A 23,277-nucleotide genomic window follows, 5' to 3' on the forward strand; every position below is an offset into this window, starting at 1 on the left:
TTAATTTCCAACATAATGTCTAGTGACTATCACTGTTACATTGTCCTGCCATTTCTGTGATTCCCTTTCCCTTCCCCAAATCTTATAAACTTACATACAAGGGTACAGAAATAAAAAATAGTGACAATGGGGCATAAACCAAAGGAAAGACAATAAAGAAACAAGAAATAATAACAGTGCTGGCAGGGATGTGGTCAAAAGGGAAGGCTACTACACTGTTGGTGGGAATGTAAACTTGTTCAGCCACTCTGTAGTAGAGTGCAGACTCCGAACTCCTTGATTTCAATTCATTGATACAGAATTTTGGATTGTTGGCCTCCAGAACTGTAAATCATTCTAGTATGATAATTCAATTCTTTTGTTTCTTTTTATTGTCATTTTTGAAATACCTATTTGGTACATCTATCTCTGTTTTATTTAACTTATAATCCGTGTATAATGGCCTCAATATTTTGGGACATTCTTAGTTTTTATACACTCATCTACTCATTTCTCCTTTATTTTAAGGTGTTTGTATTTTAAAATAGTCTAGATTTTGTTTTTTAACATAGTAGTAACACCTTGTGGTAGGAAAGACAAGAAAAGGACAGGTACTGGCTGTTGTCAATTATCTTTTTTGGTCTGCCTTTGAAATGTGCTGATTACTGAGCATAGATAATGGCAGCAATAGCATTAGAGAAAGAAAAAGGTCAATGTGACATTAGTGATTAGTGGACTGTCAGGTACAGATATGCCTTACCTGCTAGTTCAGTTTTATAATGAGATAGACATTGAGCTAAAGGTGTCCAGAAAGTGATACTTACATTGATATTGTGGCTTAGTAAATATGGTTTAGATCTGTGGTGTTCAGTATGAAGTATATATTACTATTGACCATCTTATATAATTTGTAAATTATTTTTCTTTTTGACATTGACATATTATTAGCGATGAATATTTTAAGCAAAAAAGGTGCTAATAAGCTTTAAATTTAGCCCCTTAGTAAAAATGCTATTTCAGACATTCTTTTGCAATACAGTAAAAATATTCACGTAAGGAAATATTTAATAATTTTCCTCTTAAGGATTATAAGATATTAATGAGTAAAAAACAATAAACTTTTGTTACTGTGTTCATCTCAGTGGTTTCTCAGAGTTGATTATGATCATGATGATAAACCTGTAATTGGACTGTGCTCTTTCTTCAATTCTAATTTGTAAAGTTTTCCTTTTCTTTTTGAAGAACACGACTTGATGAACTCAGAATGTTCTTAGAGAATGAGACTTGGGAGCTTTGTCCTGTGAAGTCAAATTTCAGCATCTTGCAGCTTCATGTAAGTTTTTTCTTGTGAACAAATAATATTTTTAATCTTTTAAATTTTTTTAAATAAAAAAATCTTTTTAATCTTTTAAAATAAAAGACAGATATGTCGAGTCATTTATAAAACAGTCAGATGACTGAACAATGCTGATTCTGCCTTCCTTGAATGCTTTTAATGGCAAGCCCCTCCTATGAGAATTTCCTTTTATAGTTACGAAAAAATCTGTTTTTACAAATTTCATTTACATGCCTTAGGAAAACTCTTTTGCCTAAGGGGAGTTAACACTTAAAATGGTTTTTTTCTTTGAATTCTGCTAAATTACAAATTTTCAGAAAGTTATGCTATTTTAATAGTTTAATAAGAATGTTTATTACAATGCTTATTTGTAATTGCTTAAAGGGACTAATGGGTGTCAAAGTTTTACTACAATTCCTAAATTTGCCTGAAAAATAAGAAACACCATTATATTTTTAACTGATTTTTTTTCTTTTTTTAAATTTAATTTTATTTTATTTGTGAACATACTGTACAGAGGAGTTACAATTACATGGGTAGGATAATGCGTACATTTCTTACCAAGCATTGCAGCCTCCTCCTTTGTTTACCCTTCACATCCCTTCCCAGCCTCCCCCTCCCCCCCAATCCCAATCCTTCTCCTTCCCGCCCCCCCCCCCCCCCCCCGACGTTGTAAAGCTCGTTTTGGACATGACAACTTGTACTTCTCATTGTTGCAACAGGTCCACCTGTATCCTTAAACAACTGGTTTTTCCCCATCTCCTCCACAAGTTATACTGACATCAAATATAGTGAAAGCAGGGGTTATACTGTGGGGGAGGGACATACAAAGCAACAAAGAGATAATCTTATAAATGCGTTAGAAACACATGCATGAAAGAAAAAAAACATTAAAATACACATCTAAGGGTTCATTTTCCTGACATCACATTATCTGACCTTTTCCGCTTGACTCATACATATACTAGATATTACAAATAAGGGAAACCATGGGACCTGTGTTTCTTTGGGCCTGGCTTACTTCACTTAATATAATCTTTTCCAAGTTTTTCCATTTCCTAACAAATGGGGCAATGTCATTCTTTCTGATGGAGGCATAGAATTCATTCCATTGTGTATATATACCACATTTTCTTGATCCATTCATCTACTGAGGGGCATCTGGGTTGGTTCCATATCTTAGCTATGGTAAATAATGCTGCAGTAAACATAGTTGTGCTGGTAGCTTTAGTGTGGTCTTGTTTGTAAACATTTGGGTAAATGCCCAAAAGTGGGATTGCTGGGTCATAGGGGAGTTCTATGTGAAGTCTTTTGAGGAACCTCCATACTGTTTTCCAAAGTGGTTGAACAAGTTTACATTCCCACCAACAATGAAGTAAGGTTCCTTTCTGTCCACATCCCCTCCAGCATCTGTTGTTGTTAGAGTTCTTGATTTTTGCCGTTCTAACTGGAGTGAGGTGATATCTCAGTGTTGTTTTGATTTGCATTTCTTTTATGGCTAGGGATGTTGATCATTTCTTCATGTGTCTATTGGCCATCCTTCTTTCTTCTTCAGAGAAGTTTCTCTTTAAGTCTTTCGCCCACTTATTTATTGGGCAGTTGTTTCTTTGAGGATTTGTTGTTGGGGGGTTTAATTTTTTGAGTTCCAAGTATAATTTAGATATGAGACCCTTGTCGGTTATATGGCTAGTAAAGATCTTCTCCCAATCTGTGGGCTTTCTATTGATCTTGCTAGCTATGTCATTTGCCCTGCAGAAGCTCTGCAACTTTATGCAATCCCATTTGTCCAACCTTTCTTTGATTTGTTGTGTTTCCGGGTCTCTATTCAGAAAATTTCGGCCTGAGCCAAGGAGACCTAGGGTTTCTCCTATTCCATCTGTAATGTTTTCAGAGTGTCTGCTTTGAGTTCAACGTCTTTGATCCATTTGGAGTTGATTCTGGTGCAGGGTGATATATAAGGATCTAGCTTAAGTTTTCTACATGTTGTTAACCAATTTTGCCAGCACCATTTACTGAAGAGGTTGTCTTTCTTCCATTCTATTGTTTTAGCTCCCTTATCGAAGATTAGATGGCTATAGGTCTGTAGGTTCATTTCTGGGTTTTCAATTCTATTCCATTGGTCCTGAGGTCTGTTCTTATGCCAATACCAGGCTGTTTTGATTACTATGGCTTTATAGTAGTTTGAAGTTTGGTATTGATATTCTTCCAGCAGTGTTCTTTCCATTGAGGAGTGTTTTTGCTATTCGGGGTCTTTTATTGTTCCATATGAATTTTTGGATTGCCTCTTCTATTTCCTTGAAGAATGAGGTTGGAATTTTGATAGGTATTGCGTTGAATTTGTAGATAGCCTTGGGAAGTATTGCCATTTTCACGATGTTAATCTTTCCAATCCAGGAGCATGAGAGGTTTTGCCTTTTTTTTTTTTTTTTTGTCCGTCGTGGGGCTTGAACTCTGGGCTTGGGCGCTGTCCCTCAGCTCTTCAGCTCAAGGCAAGCGCTCTACCACTTGAGCTACAGCGCCACTTCCGGTTTTTTTTTCTGGTGGTTTATTGGAGATAGGAGTCTCACGGTCTCTCCTGTCCGGGCTGGCTTTGAACCGCGATCCTTAGATCTCAGCCTCCTGAGTAGCTAGGATTACAGGCGTGAGCCACCAGCGCCTGGCCGGTTTTGCCATTTTTTAAGTTCTGTGTTGATTTCCTTTTTTAAGATTTTAAAGTTTTCATCATAGAGGTCCTTCACTTCTTTAGTTAAGTTAATTCCTAGGTATTTTATTTTTTGTGGGGCTATTACAAATGGAGTTGCTTTCCTAATTTCAGCCACACTTTTCTCATTGTTGGCATACAGAAAAGCCATTGATTTTGGGGGGTTAATTTTATAACCTGCTACTTTGCCAAAGTTTTGAATCAGCTTGAGTAATTTGGGAGTGGAGTCTATGGGATTCTTTAAATACAAGATCATGTCATCTGCAAAGAGGGAGAGTTTTATTTCTTCTTTCCCTATTTGGATCTCCTTTATGTCTGCATCTTGTCTTATTGCTGTAGCTAGGCATTCTAATACTAGATTGAAGAGAAGTGGAGAGAGTGGGCATCCTTGTCTTGTTCCTGAGTTAAGAGGAAATGGCTTTAGTTTTTCACCATTGAGTATAATGCTGGCTGTAGGTTTGTCATATACAGCCTTTATTGTATTGAGGAATGTTCCATGGATTCCTAATTTTTCCAGAACCTTCATCATAAAGGGGTGTTGGATCTTGTCGAATGCTTTTTCTGCATCTATTGAGATAACCATGTGGTTCTTATTCTTGCTCCTGTTGATGTGATGAATAATATTAATTGATTTGCGTATATTGAACCAGCTTTGCATCCCTGAAATGAATCCTGTTTGATCATGGTGTATGATTTTTTGGATGAATTGTTGAAGTCGATTGGCCAAAATTTTGTTGAGAAGTTTTGCATCAATGTTCATCAAAGAAATGGGTCTATAGTTCTCTTTCTTTGATGAGTCCCTGCCTGGTTTTGGGATGAGGGTTATGATGGCTTCATAGAATGTGTTCGGTAGTGAGCTTTCTCTTTCAATTTCATTGAAGAGTTGGAGGAGTATTGGTGTGAGCTCTGCTTTGATTTTTAACTGATTTTTATTTTGAATTCCATTAACAGAGTAAATAGTAAATGAAAGAGTCTTCAATTTGTGTGATTTTGTTTTGATTGAAATACATTGCTGATATGTTCTCCAAATCTACAAATTCTAAGTTAATGTTAATTTTAGATTAATATCTGTTTAAGTATTTTACTCCAAGTTCTATTTAATCATTATATTACATGTGCATATTTACTCACATAGTTGGTAAAATTGTAACCTCTCTTAAGCAGTAAGTGGAAACATTTCTATTCCGGTGAATCTTATTTTCTTCAAAGAAGTTAATTTGGAGATCTCTTTTAAGTATAGAAAAATATTAATTAAATTTTTTGATAAGTTTTCCCAGTGTATATCTACATTTTGAGAGACCTGTGTGTTTGTTTTTTGCCTTTGAGGAAAATGCCTATCAGGAAATACATAATTTAGGTTTTTTTGATAGTGCTTATTTGCTTATGTTCATATTTTATAATAGCTCTTATCTAGTTCTGTCATGTTTAGTCTTAATTTGGAAATAGTAAAAAGACTGAAATATGTTGGTTAATCTATGCAGAAAGGCAATGTAATTATCATTAATTTTTAATTACAAATACTTAAAAATAATTCCTTAATGTTACTTAGAATTCTAAGTTAATGTTAATTTTAGAATATCTAATATCTGTTTAAATACTTTATTCCATGTTCTATTTAATCATTATATTATGTGTGCATATTTTGTAAGCCAGCCTCTTCTAAGCAGTATATTGAAACATTCCTATTCAGGTGAACATCATTTTCTTCAAAGAAGTTAATTTGGAAATCTCTTTTAGGTATAGAAAAAGTATTAATTAAAATTTTTACCACTTTGGAAAGTAGTATGGATATTCCTCAAAAGACTCCACATAGAGCTCCCCTATGACCCAGCAATCCCACTTTTGGACATTTACCCACATGATCACAAACAAGACTATACTAAAGCTACCAGCACAATTATGTTTATTGCAGCATTATCTACCATAGCTAAGATATGGAACCAATCCAGATGCCCCTCAGTAGATGAATGGATCAAGAAAATGTGGCATATATACACAATGGAATTCTATGCCTCTATCAGAAAGAATGACATTGCCCCATTTGTTAGAAAATGTAAAGATTGGAAAAGATTATATTAAGTGAAGTAAGCCAGGCCCACAGGACATAGGCACATAGGTTCCATGGTTTCCCTTATTTGCAATAACTAGTATATGTCTGAGACAAGCAGAAAAGGTCAGATAAGATGATGTTAGGCGAAATGAACCCCAAGATAAGGACACAAGTGGTTTTGTTTTTTCTTGCTATTATTTCTAACGTATTTATAAGGTATCATGTGATTTTTTTTGTTGCTTTGGATGTCCCACCCCCGCGGTATAACCCCTGTATTTGATGTTGGTATAATTTGGGGAGCTGAAAGGAAAAAACAAATTATTTAAATAGGGATACAGGTGGACCCATTGCCACAATGAGTTGTATGCTATGTCAAAAAATGAACTTTACAACTTTGGTGGGGGAAGGAGTGAGCCGGGGTGTAGTCGTGGAGATGGGATGGCAGGGGAAAAACAAAGGAGGAGGCAACAATGCTTGATAAGAAATGTACTCATTACCTTGCTCATGTGATTGTAACCCCTCTGTATGATATTTTCACAATAAAAAGCTTATTAAAAAAAGAAAAATATTAATTAAAATTTTTGATAAGTTTTCCCATCAATAGTTTTATAATTTAAATGATTTTTAGAGATTGTTTCAATGATTTCATTAATTAGACATATAATCTTCTACTTGGTCCTTAATTTCTCTAGATCATAAATTTTGGTATCTGTATAGAGTATCTTAAATGATTTATGAGTAAGCCAAGTGCTTGGTTTAACAATTCATTTTTATACATGATTTTAGTCTGCTCATAAGACTTTTGCTATTTAAAAATTTTTAGAAAATAGCCTTTACATTTCATATTATTTTCACAAACTTTTCTTAAAAGTTCTTTAAAGTAAACTAAAAGTAGTTCAAAGCAGATAACACTGATTTAAGTGATGTCATGGACTGAGTTAGCTCAGCAAAACCTTTAAACATGGATCACCAAAACTGTGGTTTCATAGAGCTTGTAAGATTGACTTACCTGAAGATCATGATTTTCTTTCTACTTACTCTACATTGGCAGGATATGTTTATGTACTTGAAGTTTATTGTTGTTGCTATAATGTATTTGGCTCCTTTTTCAATGTTTAGGAATTTAAATTCATGGAACAATCCCGATCCCCATCAGTTTCACCTAGTAAGCAGCCAGTGTCAAGTTCTTCAAAAGCAGCAACTCTGTTTGAGCAGTACTGTAGTGGTGGGAATCCATTTGAAATTCAAGCCAACCACAAAGATGAAGAAACAGAAGATGTCTTGGCTTCTAATGGAGTATGTTATATGGTGTATTTAGTGCCATGTATTTCCTATTTCTGTCCTTTTTGTTGGTGACTTCACTGTTCATAGAGTTCCATTTTTAATGAAGTGCAGAAGTGCTCTTTAGTGTTCCCCAGTGCAAGAAGGCTTTGATGTATCTTATGGAGAAATGGTTGTACTAGACAAGCTTTACTTGGGCATGAATTATAGTGCTGTTGAGCATGGGTTAGTGTTAATGAATGATGTATATTGTTACCAGAGGATCACTGGAATCTGATAGGAACAGAGTTCAGTATTTGCCAACTCAGTGTTCACAGTAACTTCATAGAAAAAGACACTTGTTTATAGTACAAGACCCAAATTAAGAAGGCAGATCATTGCTTTGCCCTTAGGTGGGAATGTTCATGTTGGATGACATGTCCATGAATGACTTGAAGAATAGGTATCTAAGGATGGGTTTGGGGATGTAGCAGATAAATCTTAATGTATCAATGAGTTTGAAAATATTGAATCCTTAAACAGAGAATACCAACAATACTGTGTAATCATGAAGCTTTGTTTGTATAACCAAAAAAAGCTAGTTTGTGTTGAACTTTGTGTGATATTAAGAATTTTGCTCATACTTGTAGGAGAAAGCTTACAGTGATTTTATTTTACAATTATTCACTTATGACCTGATCTTTCCAGCTATAAAGTAAGTCCTTGAGAAGCTGGAACCACATCTAAATATAGCTCAATAGATTAGTGGATTTTATTAATAGATTCTCAAGAAGTAGTTGTTGAATTATGACAAACTTCTTTCCATCTTGTCATTGTACTGTTTTTGTTCAGCTGTCATATGGAGATAAACATCATTAAAGAATTAATTTTTAGGATTCAGTGAAATAATTTGGGAAGTAATGTGGCTCATTGCTTAGTCAAAACCTCAATGAATGTTAGCCACTGTTGAATTATGTTAATCTATTACATCAATGATGATGATATTGCTACTATTGCTCCTTTTGGTCTAGTATGGGTTTCACTGTTTTCCCTTTCTGGCATAGGTCATGCATGAGAGTTAGGGAAATGTTTCTCTCAAGAGCAATCAGCATGGCTATTAATGTAACAGTAATTTTCTAAGTCGTTCGTCATAAGCATACACATGTATGTTGTGTTCACTAAACTGAGTCAATACTTTCAGTGTGTCAGAAATGGATATTCAGTGTCATAATGAGTTAGCAAATTGGATAGTAAGTGTGATGAAACTTTTAGACATTTTTTGTAAAATCATTAAATATATATTCTTTTCATCATTTGAGTTCCTTTTGATGTATTTGGTTTTTGTATATGGAAATTTGATTTTCTTTGTCATTTACAAATCTCTATACGTGTATTTTTGTTTTTCTTTTCAGCTGGGTAAGGTGTAATGATTAAGAAAAAAAAATGAAGTATAGGAAGTGGCTCTGTGGCTCAAGTGGTAGAGTGCTCGCCTTGAGCTGAAGAGCTCAGGGACAGTGTCCAGTCCCAGAGTTCAAGTCCCATGACTGACCAAAAAAAAAAAAAAAAAAGAACAAAAAAGTGAAGTATAGTATGATTCTTTGTAGTGAAATTAAAGCTAAATTATTAAGAATTTTTCTGTATTTAGTGGTCTCTTTCACAGTTACAATTGTATTAATTTCGTTGTGTAGAAGGATTGCAGTAAAGGTGCTTAATCCTAAACCCACTGTGTTCTGTTCAGTATGAGTCTGATGAACAAGAAAAGAGTGCCTATCAAGAGTATGACAGTGACAGTGATGTTCCTGAGGAACTCAAGCGAGATTATGTGGATGAGCAGACAGGTGATGCTCCAGTAAAAAGGTAATCATCCTTAGGTTGTATGCTTCTTTGGTTGTGGGCCTAACATCATAGAATTCTCTTTGAAGATTAATAGAAATTTTTTTTTAAAAATCAGATTTTTTTTGTGTTTATAACATTCTATAACAGAAGTTAATGTGTTTTAAAAATGATTCCAGAAAAGAGTAAAAAAGATAGGATTTCTCATATTTGGTAATAGTGAATTTTCAGGGAAAATGTAATGCTTATACAAGCTGTACCTAAGAAAACTTCCTTAGGCATTTTACAAACCAATGCATTTCACTGGGAGTTTACTTGTTAAAGTTGTGTCAAAAAAAACCAGTTGTTGACTTTATTACTTTAAAAAGTTGTTTTAAAGCCTTTCCTTTATGCAGATTGTTTGCCAGTGGTTTTTGTAGCAAGGTTCTAATTCCTTTTTAAAAATCCTACCAAAAGTTAATCTTTTTTAAAGTGCTTAAAAGTTTATCTGATGAAAATAATTGGGCATAATCAGAGCTTTCAACTCAGAGATGAAGTTCTTGCTGTTATACAATAAATAGAGCAACTCTCCACTTTTTTTTTATTGTGAAAATACTGTACAGAGGGGTTACAATTACATGGGCAAGATAGTGAGTACATTTCTTATCAAGCATTGTAGCCTCCTCCTTTTTACCCTTCCCATCCCTTCCCATCCTCCCCCCCCCACTGAATTCTCCCCCCCCCAAGTTGTAAAGTTCGTTTTCGACATGACAACTTGTACTTCTCATTGTTGCAACAAGTCCACCTGTATCCTTATTTAAATGACTTGTTTTTCCCCTTCCCCTCCACAAATTATACCGACATCAAATACGCAACTCTCCACTTTTACTTTCCCTGTGTCCTTTTGGTTTTATATTTGAATCTTGTATTAACATTTCCTGTTAGTGATTGAGGTTTGTTTTATGATAACCTATCCTTTTCTAAAGCATGATAGAGTTTTTTATTGGGGGGGGTCACTTTCTACCAGTTCAATACCTCTTGATTTTGATGTGTTCATATGAATTAATATCAGACAGTAACTACAAAGGTAGGTTTTGTTTTACATGATGGATTAAAACCCAAGATAGAATAATTTTTTCCTTAAAAATGAGCAAGTCATATAGCTTTAACTATATCAATTGTAAAATACTTTTTTATTGGTTTTTCCATATGTAATATATTGAAATACCTATAGATGTGAGCAATTTTGATCTGAATGGAGCTATTTTGTTTTATATCTTCATTAGTTAAATTTAGGTATGTTGGTCAAAGGAAACTCTGATTGAATTGAAATGAACAAGTAAGATAGGGTTGGCTAGTGTATGTTTGTATTACATTTTTGTTAGTGTTAATGTAGCCTCCTAAAGTTTGAATCATGTAATTAACTACAGAAACCAATCCGTTAACAGTTGCTATAGGATCTAGATTATTGTGTCCCTTGAAAATACAAATTTTTGTCATGTGTGTTGCAGTGACCATCGTACTTCATGCCAAATTTATCTTTGTGCCAAATTATTCAATCATCCTCCTTTACTATGCTGGGTTTCTACGTATGCTGGGTGTCTCTTATTTTCTACACTTTCCATATAACTTCTACTTCTCCTTTGACTCTGCTCCTTAACCCCTGATTCTGACATCACCCCATATATTGAATTTAGCTTCTAAGGAGGCTGTTTTTTCATGTTTCCAAAGTTAGGAAACAGTACATTTGCACCTAGACATATAATAATTTACCTAAAAATCTGTTTTTAAAGCTTACCAATTTTCAGTCATGACTAAAAACTGTATAACTTACTGGTTTATTACCTGGTAACCCTAATTGCAATTCTTGTTTTTCCATATTAAGTGTTTCTCGAGAAACCCTAAAAAGCAGGAAGAAATCAGATTACAGTCTTAATAAAGTGAATGCTCCTATCTTAACAAATACAACACTAAATGTGATAAGACTTGTTGGTAAGTAGTTATACCTTATTATAAAAAACTTTAGAGTTTTTAAATACAAACCTTAAATGAGTTTGCTTTTGCTGTTACATGAGTTTTATTTGATAACCAATGCCCTGTTCTGTGAGACTCTCATATGTCACTATGTGCCAGTGGCTGGAGGCTAAGATCTGAGGATCATGGTTTGAAGCTAGCTTGGGCAGGAAAGTCAGTGAGACTCTTTATCTCCAACTAGCCATCAGAAAATAAGAAGTGGAGCTGATGCTCAAGTAGCAGAACACTAGCCTTGAATAGAAAAGCTCAGTTGACAGTGCTCAGGCCCTGAGTTGAAGCCCCAGGACCAGCACACAAAACCTAACCCAAACAAAATAAAAAAGCCTCATGTCAATATTTCTCATCTTAAATGGTCCCAATAGTAAGATACAGATATTAAACTGTCAATTTCACATTTTTTACGTAACTGCCTATTAAATCTTTACATCTCTAAAATACTATAATTAAATGGAATGTAATAAAGATTCTCCTAGTTTTATGTGATAATGATACTATTAGTTATCATGCAGACATTTAGTTTTTTGTTTTTTGATTTTGTTTTGGTAAGTCATAGGGCTTGAATTCTGGGCCTGGACGCTGTCCCTGAGCTGTTTAGCTTAAGGTGAGCACTCTACCTTGAGCCACAGCACCACTCTGGTTTTCTGGTTGTTAATTGGAGATAAGAGTCTCACAGACCTTTCTGCCTGGGCTGCCTTTGAACCAGATCCTCAGATCTCAGTCTCCTGAGTAGCTAGGATTACGGGTTTGAGCTACCATTGCCTAGCCTATTCATTTAGTTTTAATGTCACATCACAGGAGGTGTTCTATGATCTGAATATATGGTTAGTAAAAGTATTCAGAGAATGTCTTTACTGATGATTTTATAGAAGACAACATGAAACCATTTTCAAAATGCAGGTTTAAGGATGATGTAGACTTTATCATGCTAGTATTTCAATGTCTTGTATGCTCTCAGCCTTTATATTTCACAAGAAACCTATACATTTGACAGATAAATTGAAGAGTGTTTTTTTCACATTAAGTCCTCTGAACTTTCTTGGTGAATATAGTATTTATTACATTGCCATGCTTGATTAACCCTAGGTCTGATGAAATGATTTATGCTCTTGAAGATAATTTTTAATTTAATTAATAAATAGACTAAAATGTACAAAATGTTTTAGTCCTACTTCAGAGAAAAATATGGGAAAGTAATGATGAATTGTGAAGAAAAGGTATACATTTTCATGCCACAAAAATTGAGATTCTAAAAAACTATTCTTTGGCTAATTATTGTCAGGATAATTCGGTTTTTTCTTTTACCCAAGAGAGCTAGCTGAAGATTGTTATGAGCCGGGCGCTGGTGGCTCACGCCTGTAATCCTAGCTACTCAGGAGGCTGAGATCCGAGGATCATGGTTCAAAGCCAGCCCTGGCAGGAGAGACCGTGAGACTCCTATCTCCAATAAACCACCAGAAAACCGGAAGTGGCGCTGTAGCTCAAGTGGTAGAGCACTCACCTTGAGCTGAAGAGCTGAGGGACAGCGCCCAGGCCCAGAGTTCAAGCCCCACGACCGACCAAAAAAAAAAAAAAAAAAAGATTGTTATGAGTAACCTTCTAGAATTTTCAGACCAGAATTGGAAGGGTGCTAAGAGATCATCTTGTATAAATTCCCACAAAATGAAGTTTTCTATCAATAATGTCGGTATATGTGGTAGCTTTTGTTTCATGACTCACAGTCACTCAAAGCATATTATTTTGTTAGACTATTTATTCTATTATTAGACTGCTCTAATTGCTAGAAATCTCTCCCCTATGGAAAAATCAGTCTCTCTCTCTCTCTCTTCCTCTCTCTCTCTCCTCTCTCTCTCAATTCTATTTTCTAATTTATTTATTAGACTTAATTCTTCCCTGATTGAAAAGCACATCTGTGGTTTTTTCCCCCCCTTCCCTCAAGTTCTTTTATGTAGTCACTTTTTGGGTGATGTAGTTATCTTGTTCTTTTCTTTCTTTATACCTGCCATCTCTAATCCATTTCCTAGACTCCGTGTGCAGCAATACCTTACCTATCCTTACTGATAGGAATTCCAAATATTTCTTAATCCTTGTCACTCCCTTCAGGCTTGTTTAAACTCTGTAGTTCTTGGTGTCTGAGCATGCTTCTTGAGATGTAGTTTGTTTGTTTTTGCTGAGTATGTTGGAGTGACAAACAGCTTACCATGGTGGCTTTTTATATCAGGGGCATTTGCTTTTGCATCAAAAAGCAGAGCAAGTCAAGGGAAGTGACTAGGGACATATAATATTCTTATAGAGTATGAGCAGAACCAATGATTGGGGAAAATAATGTAATAGGTCACATGTAATTGGATTTTCAGAAAGGAATAGAGATAGTCATGTTGTTTTTTACTCTAAAAAGGCATACATTATGGCAGTCAAATAAAATAAAATGCAGGCAAAACCAGATTGAAGATGGAGGATATCCTGTTTTGTTCAATGAAATATAGCTTTTAAGTTCTTACTAGGCATATGAATTTGAACAAGTAACGTGTTCTGCTATTCTCGTGGTTGAAAAAGATTACTTCTTTTATAATAATAGTAGAAATGTGCCCTGGATGCTAAATTCAAGATAATAGCAGCAATTTCTCATATAAGGATTACTGATTGTTCAAGTAGCCATTGTGTTGTTTTTTGTTTTTGTTTTTTATTTTGTTTTTCGCAATGGATTTATAGAAGCTGAGAAGAGCCACATTCTTGTGGATCTTTGTTATATTGGTCGTTTAAGTAGGACATCATCTTGAATCAAACCTTATTCAGGGAAAAGTCTGACCATTATAGCCTTCTCCAATACCATATCTTTCAGTAGAGTTATAATTAAGAAGCAACATTGAATATAATCATTTAATTTTTTTGTCTTTTTATTTAGAGCTTGGATGAGGCTCTGCCATTAACCCCCAGGTCCCCATTGGAGACTTTGGTGCCTTTTACTCTCTTTCTTCCTATAATGTATATTTCTCATTTATATGTGTTCATGAAATACAGTTTGAAGAGACCCTTTCATTCATGGACCTCTGACTGGTACAAATACTATTTCATCCCCTGTTACTGTTTGAAGATTCTAATTCAGTGAAGACCATGCCTCTTTTCATATTTGTATAAATAAGAAATATTAATTTTTTTAGCATCGTGGAACATGAAAGGTCTAATGATCAAGTACATAGGAAATACATTTTAAGATCCATTTAAGGTAATATTTTCCTAAGGTAATTAGGAAAGATTAAATGAAGGAGTGTTAATGGGACTTCCCAGCCCAGATGTACATGTGTTTCTTAGAAAGGCTCAGTGAGACATTCTACCAGTTAATGGGGCTAATCAGACCATTATGTAAGGAGAAAGTTGTGAGTACCTATATGCAGAGGCAGAGAACTGTGTCTGTCTCAATGCAACTAACACCAATACTGATGAATCTATCTCCTGGTGGCAGTTCTTACTTGAGTACATTTTATAGATCTCAGAGACAGGATCTGTATTACCAAAGGCCAAGTTTGTAACAACACAGTTTACAACATCAAAAGTACCGGATGAATAGCTAGGACAAAAATATACTAGCACATATATCGGGCCTTAAAATCAACCTAGGAAATACTCATCTAAGGAAAGTTTTAGAGCTAATGTAGCTTCCATAGTAATAGAGAGAAACCTGAAATGAGAGGGAAGTGATCTGTTCCATCGATGGCACATTCTTTTTCATTAATATTACTTTGTCACTGAGCATTTTTAAGTGAAAAGATAATATATAGGAATGGCTGATGATTAAAATACCCTACAGTATAAACAGAAACCCGAAAGAAAATTGTTCAGTATACTTTCGAAGATTTTTTTTTCCCAGTCCTAGGGCTTGAGCTCAGGGCCTGGGCACTATTCCTGAGCTCCTTTTGCTCAAGGCTACTAGCACTGTACTACCACTTCCACCTTTCCTCTTGATCTGGTACTTAGGAATGGAACCTGAGGCTTCATACACGCTAGGCAAGCATTCTACCACTAAGCCACATCCCAGCCCCTTATTATACTTTTACAAGCAAGTTTAATATTAAACTTGATTTTTTGTTTATATTTTAAAAACCGGACCACTCATAATGTTAGCATTCATTGGACTTTTTCACTTTATGTATTTTGATTATGCTTAAACCTTTAGTATTGTATAGGGTGACTTTCTTTGTCCTGGTCTTATTCTGTAGGTTTACCATAATTTATTTTACAGGTCTTCTGCTTTTGAACAGTTCTGTTTTTTTTTTCAAATCATTTGATACTATAAACAATGCCAAAGCAAAGTAATGGTCTCTGTAATAGAGAGAAGACATATTTGATAGGATTTAAAACATTGTCAGAATATATAATTTGAGTCATTAGAATAAACTGTATTAAAACCATAATGGTAGATGAGTTTTTTGAGCTGTGGCTTTTAACCTTTTGAATTTATAGAGAATCGGTTGCTAACTAATACCTTTTTACCTTCATGGTGCAGATAAACAAACATTTAAGCACAGGCTAATTGAGCAAAGAGACCTAGAGTATCATATTGGATATATATTAGATGCCTTCTCTACTTCTCTGCTGTGTATCAGTGCTGCATTCTGAACACTGACCACTTTTAAAATCAGACAGGCTAACATCAAGCCCTTGTTTTTATCAAGGTACCACATCTCATAGTGAAGTTGTTTACAAAAAAAAGAGCTTTTGAGAAGCAGCAGGAGACTCGCCCCAGTGCTGCCTGTCAGCAGCATGGAGGCGATTTCTTGGTCTGTTTGTTTGTCCCTTAGTTACTTCCCAGGAAAAGAGTGAGAAGTCATGTTTGGAATTCATGTCAGTCTGAAAATGTCTTTATTTTACTCTTTCATTTTGAGTACTGTTCAGCTGTGACTAGAAATGTAGATGAAAAATTATTGTCTCTGGAACTTTGAAACTTCTAAATGTTCCAGTTTTCTGTTGAAGGTGAATTTCTATCTTCTCTTTTCCCAACCCCACTATTCGTGTGGTCAATCTCTCAAATTGTTCTTGATGTCACACTTTCTATTTTTCCACATTTTTTCTTTTTTTCCCCTGTACCTTTTGGGAGGTTTTCCTGCCCATTTAAAAAATTTATTTTTAAAATTACATTGTTTTTAATCTTTAGGCACCCTTTCCATATTCCTTTGCCCTTCCCCATACTTCCCTGTTGTAAGGGTTTGACATAATTTTGATTTCTCTTCTGTAGCTTGAATTATTCTTGTTTCTTCAGTTTCTTTATTCACTTTCACACTTTGAGTTTTCCTCATACGCCTGAGGGTTTTTTTTTTCTCCATCTTTTCACATTTGATTAAAGCTTTAGACAGCTAGTCTGGGTCTCTTCTAAATAGAGCTGTGTCTGAACTGGCTTTACCCTCAGTAGAGTTCTGACTGGGAACATTGTGTAAGATAGGGAAAAACTGGTTGACTAAGGAGGACAAACCCAAATCTCAGAATTTGGTAGACTGTAATCTGTGGTGTTAATATCCAATCCAGAAGCTATAACTTTCTAATTTGTTATTTCTTCAAGTTTGTTTACTTTTTTTTTTTTTTTTTTTACTTCTTTTTACAGAAGTCATAAAATGAACATATCCCTCATGCTAGGTAGCATTAACTATCCTTAGATTAGTTAATGTCTGATACTTTATCGTTTGGGGTTTTGTTATAAAAAATATCCTCTTTTTGAAAAAAATTGTGTATAAATTGTTGTTGTTATATAGAAATTCCACTTACTGATTTTTGTAATCTATGTCTGGTACTTCCACTAAATTACTATGTCATTCATCTCAGCCCCACTCCTTATTCTGGACCAGCTTGATTTTAAGCAGTCACTATCCTGCCAAATACCTCCTAATGATGAATTGAGTTCTTTATATTTTTCCTTTTACATTTTGAATCTACTACCTAAAACAGGTTTGGGAAGCTGTAGCAGGTAGGACAGATCAGGATGATTTAGTGTTTTTTATGTTGTAAAAGGCAAAATAGAATGATTATGGTTTTAACCAATCTTTTTATTATAAAAGTGGAATTTTTCTTTTTAGCTCAAAAGTGGAAACAGTTTTTCTCTCCTGACCCTCCTCCCCCACAAGTTGTATAGTTTCATTTTCAACAGTGTCCAGTGAATATCATAGCTGCATTTGTTCATTCTTCGTTCCACTATTTCTGTGCTTCCTCTTGTGCTCCCCCAAAACAGATTAAACTTACATAAAAAGGTACAGAAATCAAAACAGTGCCAAAGGATAGAAAAAACAAAAAGCAAAATACCAAAAAAGAACCTCTTATTCCCATTTCTTGGGGTTCAATTCGATACACATCATTTTAAATGATCATAGCTATTGAACCTTTATGATCCTCTCCTAAGAATATCCTCTTTTGATCTCACTGTGTGAATGTTTAGACTCTTGTTTAGACAAATGTTTAGACATTTGTCATGTCCAGTGTAGTTTTTTTTCTTTTACCATCCATTGTGTTTACTTGTAGATTTATAGCCAAAATTTAATCACTAGAAATGAGAGAAACCATGAAATCTATGTTTGATTGGGTTTTAATATAATTTTTTCCTGAGTCTTTCCATTTCCTTACAAATGGTACAATATCATTCTTTCTGAAGGAAGCATAAAATTCCATCTTGTATATATACCACATTTTCTTGATTCATTCATCCACCAAGGGGCATCTCAGTTGATTCTATATCTTTGCTATGGTAAACAATGTTACAATGAACATGGTTGTGCTGGTGATTTTAGTATGGCCTGGTTTGTGGTCAATTTGTGGCCAATGCCCAGGAGTGGAATTGCTGGGTCATAAGGAAGTCAGTAGGGAGACTTTATGTTTTAGTCTTTGCCTTCCACAGTGGTTGAAAAAGTTTACATTCCCAACATTCCTGTTGGTTGCGTACCCCCCCCCCCCAATTTGTTACTGCTAGTTTTCTTGATAATGGACATTCTAAATGGGTTGAGGTGGTATCTCAATGTTGTTTTGATTTGCACTTCTTCTATGGCCAGAGATGTCAAACATTTCTTCATGTGTCAGTTGGCCATTGTTACTTCTTCTGAGAAGTCTCTAAGTCTTTAGCCCATTTATTAATTGTGTTGTTGGGGTTTGTTTTTGGGGGTTTAATTTTTTGAGCTCTAAGTATACTTTAGATAGCTATGAAGCCCTTGACTGATGCATAGCTAGTAAAAATCTTCTCCCATTCTGTGGGCTTTCTATTTATCGTGCTAGCTATATCCTTTGCCATGCAGAAACTTCAATTTGATGTAATCCCATTAATCCAGTCTTTCTTTGATTTGTTGTGATTCTGGATCTTTACTTAAGTTTTGACTTGTGTCAAGGAGCCCTAGTGTTTTCCCTATGCCTTCTTGAAAGTTTACATAGTATCTGATCTTACTTTGAGGTCTTTAATCAATTTGGAATTGATTCTGGTGCAGGGTAATATATATATATATATATATATATATATATATATATATATATATATATAGAGAGAGAGAGAGAGAGAGAGAGAGAGAGAGAGAGAGAGAGAGAGAGAGAGAGAGAGAGAGTAGGATCAGTTCTCTGAGTGTGGATAGCCAATTCTGCTAGCACCATTTGTTGAAGAGGCTGTTATTCTTTCATCCTGTGTTTTTGGCTCCCTTATCAAATATTAGGTGGATGTAGGTCTGTGGGTTCATCTTTGCAATTTCTACTAACATCATGAAAATGGCAATATTGCCCAAAGCTATCTACAAATTCAATGCAATGCCCATCAAAATCCCAACAATATTCTTCAATGAAATAGAGAAAGTAATCAATAACTTCATATGGAATGGTTAAAAAAAACATGAATAACAAAAGCAATCCTTAGCAGGAAGAACAGAACTCCAACAGTGTTGGAGTAATATCAATATCAAACTTCAAACTCTATTACAAAGCTGTAGTAATAAAAACATTTTGGTACTGGCACAAGAATAAGCCTGAAGAGCAATGGAATAGAATAGTAAGTAAAATTTGTTATAATACAGTCATGTCATTTCTTTACACTTGCCCATGGCTGCACTTACACTACATTGGCACAGGTGAGCAGTCTGAATAGAAATCAGCAAATCTGCAGTTGCCACAGAGATTGTATGCAGAGCCTTAACAATCTACTGTTTGGTCCTTTCAGGAAATAGTTACCCATCTCTATCTGTAGATACTTTGAGATTTATTTTCTGCCTGTCCTTGCCGTCTGCTTTTCCTTAATAAGTGTGGGATTCATTCATTGTGGAACCTTTTTAATTTAATAACATCTGATGAGATATGTAAGCTTCTCCAGGGCTCTGAAGGACTACTGTCTGCTTATGCAGTCCTCTTGAATGGCAAGCTGGACTCCTCACTCTTATGCTGTATAATGTACTGCTGTGTATAACCTTTCAGGGTATGGGAGCAGGGAATAGGCTGCCCAATACTTAGTCTTCAAATAGTGTTTGCTGAATGCCTTTCATTATTTCATATTTTTTAGATAAATGAGAAAAGATGCTCTTTTTACTTTTGAATGCTTAAAATAGCCTTTTCCTGTTAATAATCATTTTTAAATCTTAAGGTTTAACGTTAAATGAGCAATGGTTGATTTTAATCAGGAATGAAGAAAAGAGTGTGTTCTAGATATATTTTGGTTTAGTTACCTGTATTCTGTTTATTCATCTCTTTTTCTTCTAATGATTAAAGTAATATATTTTTCTATTTATTTTCTTGACAGTATCACATTGTTTTATATGTTTTCTACTTGCAGCTAAGAGCAGCTTAGTGAATCAGAATGCTGTAGGAGCATATCTGAATTATTATTAATGTGAATTTTAGAAAAATGTCTAAATTATGAAACAATTGCAAAAGTGATTTTTTAATGAAAGAGTTGTAAACAGGATTAAGGTAGAATCTAACCAGAATAGCTTTCGCTTGACTTTGATGTATGCTTGCGTTTCTCTCTTCCTGTCCATACACTTTTACTTGGAATTGCCCATCACATGAATTAAGACAGAGTATGGGGTTCATAGATAAAGAAATGGCTTTGAAAGCAGTATTTCTATGAAAGTAAAATTTTTATTTCTTGTTATTTATTGTTTGCTTTTGAGTCCTTCTATCTTCAATATCATACCAGTTTACAATTGATAGCTAACAGTTACATGAGTTATGTGCAAATTAAAAATGACTCATTTTAACATTTTACTTTTGCAAGAGAAAGTCTTAGAGCACGTTTAGTAGCTGTGCTTCTCTTTGTTTCTGTAGAAAAGAAACAGAACTAGGGACTTGTAGCCCATCTCTCCTGGGTCCTTCAAATATGTTAGCAAATTTGTAAGTGTAGTTACTTGTTTTTTTAGTTTTTTTCTTCTGTGACTATCTGATCACATGTTTGGAGGAAGAGAAGGAAGAGGAAGGTACAGGGACCATATGCTCTTGCCACTTTGAGGATACTGAGCTTGTGAATGATGCAGTGATTTAACAAAAAGGTTCTTGGCCTATACACAATATTTCACAGGTCCAGGCTTGAAAGGAAAGGACTGTGCTTTCTGTAGGTCCTTTTCTCCTCTTGCTGTTTTACTTTCACTGCATGTACGCTAAAGGGGAGAACAGAACAAACAAAACAAAAGCACTCACTTTTTCTCTAGCTTGTTATATTTATTATGCGTAAATATTTCTGAGGAAATTATTTTGAATGGTACCTCAACAGAAGAATGATGTATTATTCAGGGTCATTTCTAGGAAACTGTATGAGTTAAATAAAACTTTGACAAAGTTAAATAATACTTTTGATATAATAGGAAAACATTACAAGAGTAGAAATCATTCATCATTGCTGTCTAAAAGAACTTTCTAGGGTTTTGGAGCTAGTTGTAATCTCGGCTGTGTCTAATGCAGCAGCCACTAGCCTTTTGTAATTACTGAGCATTAAAGCATAGATCACTAGAGGAGTACAGTACTTAATTTTAAGTATTTTAATATAGTGTTTTTCTTGTTTTCAAATTATGGACAAAATGTTTAATTTTGTTCTTACTTTCTTTTCAGGGAAATATATGCAAATGATGAACATTCTTAAGCCAATTGCCTTTGATGTTATCCATTTCATGTCTCAGCTCTTTGATTATTACTTATATGCAATATATACCTTTTTTGGGCGGAATGATTCAGTAAGTCAAACTTAAATGGAAAATCTCATTTAAAATTTATTGTTCTTACAAACATAAAGCAAAGTTTTTCATTTTCTGTATAAAATATGTAGATAACATTTTGAGTATTTTCTGATAGATACAAAATTATCAGCTTTTGTCTATGTAACTGCCTAATATGTTAATTTAAGATTTGTTACAATTGTTGTATATTATTTACATGTCAGATGGAAAAGTGAAACATTTGTTTCTAATTTGACATATTTAGGACTTGAAAAATGTACAAGTTACTGTGTTTAAACTGGCTAAATCTGTGCAAACTAAGTTTAAATAAACTTAAGTATATTAAGTAAATAAGTATATTAAGTAAATTTAATACACAGTTAATTTGGCTTTCTAAATATTTACATTAATATATTAACTATCATTAATACATTTAGAAGATATTAACAAATGTCTATTAAAATAATTGGAGATAGTTGAACTGGCCCATCTGCTTGTCACAGAATTAATATATGAAGTTACCAAATTGACACTGTAAGAGGAAGACATTCAATTTTAGCTACATGTCAGAATCTTCCAGTCTTCTGGAAGAACCTTTATCTTCTGGACTCTGCTTCTAGACTGGCTCTGTCCAAGAGATTTTTCACTAAATAGAAATGTTCTGTATTTGCACTACCCTGTATTGTAGCCACAAGTGATTATTTGATCTTTGAGTGGTGACTGATGTGACTTAAGAAATGAATCTTTAATTGTATCCTAATGACAGTTAATTTGTCTCTGGATCCAAATATCTACATGTGAGTAATGACTATCATGTTGAAAGAAGAGTTATAGGCAACATTATGATAAAATGTGTTAAATAAGATTATTTTGAAATTTTTGAGGGCTTAAATGGTTTAAGGCATGACTTTCTAGCTGATTATGTACTGTCACAGATTTATATATAGTACTTCACTACATTCTGAGAAAGTTGGCAAAATCTAGTTAGAGATTACTGTTAAATATTCTGCATACTTTATTAAACATTGTTTTAAACAACACATTAATATTTTATATGAAAAGTATTTTTTATTCTATTAGACTCAGTAAGAACTATTTAATTATTGAAGCAATTAACTTTTAGATATAAAGAATTCTATCTTTAACATGGGTCCATCCCTTTGTGATGGTGCAGACTATATTTTTAGGCTCTATTATTATATGGATGGGCCAAAAAATGTGCAGATAAGTAAATATGTAAGAACAGCATTTTTGTTTCCTCTTACTTGTACTTTTTTTTTCTGCCAATCCTGGGTTTTGAACTCAGGGCCTGGGCACTGAGCTTCTTTTTGCTCAAGGCTACCCACTTGAGCCACAGCACCATTTCCAGCTTTTTCTGTGTATGTGGTACTGAGGAATCAAACCCAGGGCTTTATGCATGCTAGGCAAGTCTCTACCACTAAGCCACATTCCCAGCCTTCACTTGTACTTTTTAAGCTTTTCTATTACTAAATTATATGTAGTACTTTTTCTTGGCTACAATGTGAATATTGAAAATAAGCATATCTTCAAACATATCATTCAGATGCTACTATTGTCGGTCTTATAAAGCTGAATGAAATACCTAAGCAAAAACTTTGAATCTCTATGAAAGAGGTTTCTGAGTCAGGTGACTCCTCCTCAAAGAAAATCCTTGTCAGTTCACCCATTCAAGTCCCTTTGATGGGAGAAAGACACGTACAACCATGTATTTCTTCATCTCCTTCTACTCAGTATTTGATTCCTTCCCCCACTACTTAAGACTCAACAGCCAGCAGGCAATTTTGACTATGTATATATGTAGTTAGTTATTTTTGTGTCTTTTCATTTATACTGCTTATAAGTTTTTTGAAATGCTTTGGCCTTTTCATAGTGAATACAGTTCTATGAATTGTTTACTGAGCTTAAGAGAAAACTTCATTTATTTTTTAAGTGAGGA

The 23,277-nt window shown here is 34.4% G+C and overlaps 1 protein-coding gene across 1 annotated transcript in view; it reads left to right on the plus strand.

Annotated features, from left to right (window-relative positions):
- Vps50 (VPS50 subunit of EARP/GARPII complex) overlaps window positions 1-23,277 on the plus strand; it is a 103,375-nt gene that overhangs the window by 58,845 nt on the left and 21,253 nt on the right. Inside the window, exons 17-21 of the mRNA XM_069996505.1 lie at window positions 1,222-1,312; window positions 7,186-7,362; window positions 9,065-9,183; window positions 11,024-11,130; window positions 21,217-21,338. Of these exons, the coding sequence (XP_069852606.1) occupies window positions 1,222-1,312; window positions 7,186-7,362; window positions 9,065-9,183; window positions 11,024-11,130; window positions 21,217-21,338 (616 nt within the window). The remainder of the gene's footprint in view (window positions 1-1,221; window positions 1,313-7,185; window positions 7,363-9,064; window positions 9,184-11,023; window positions 11,131-21,216; window positions 21,339-23,277) is intronic.

The sequence above is a fragment of the Dipodomys merriami genome, unplaced genomic scaffold (assembly GCF_024711535.1).
Source record: "Dipodomys merriami isolate MVZ:Mamm:240054 unplaced genomic scaffold, mDipMer1.0.p SCAF_5, whole genome shotgun sequence".
Lineage (NCBI taxonomy): Eukaryota > Metazoa > Chordata > Mammalia > Rodentia > Heteromyidae > Dipodomys > Dipodomys merriami.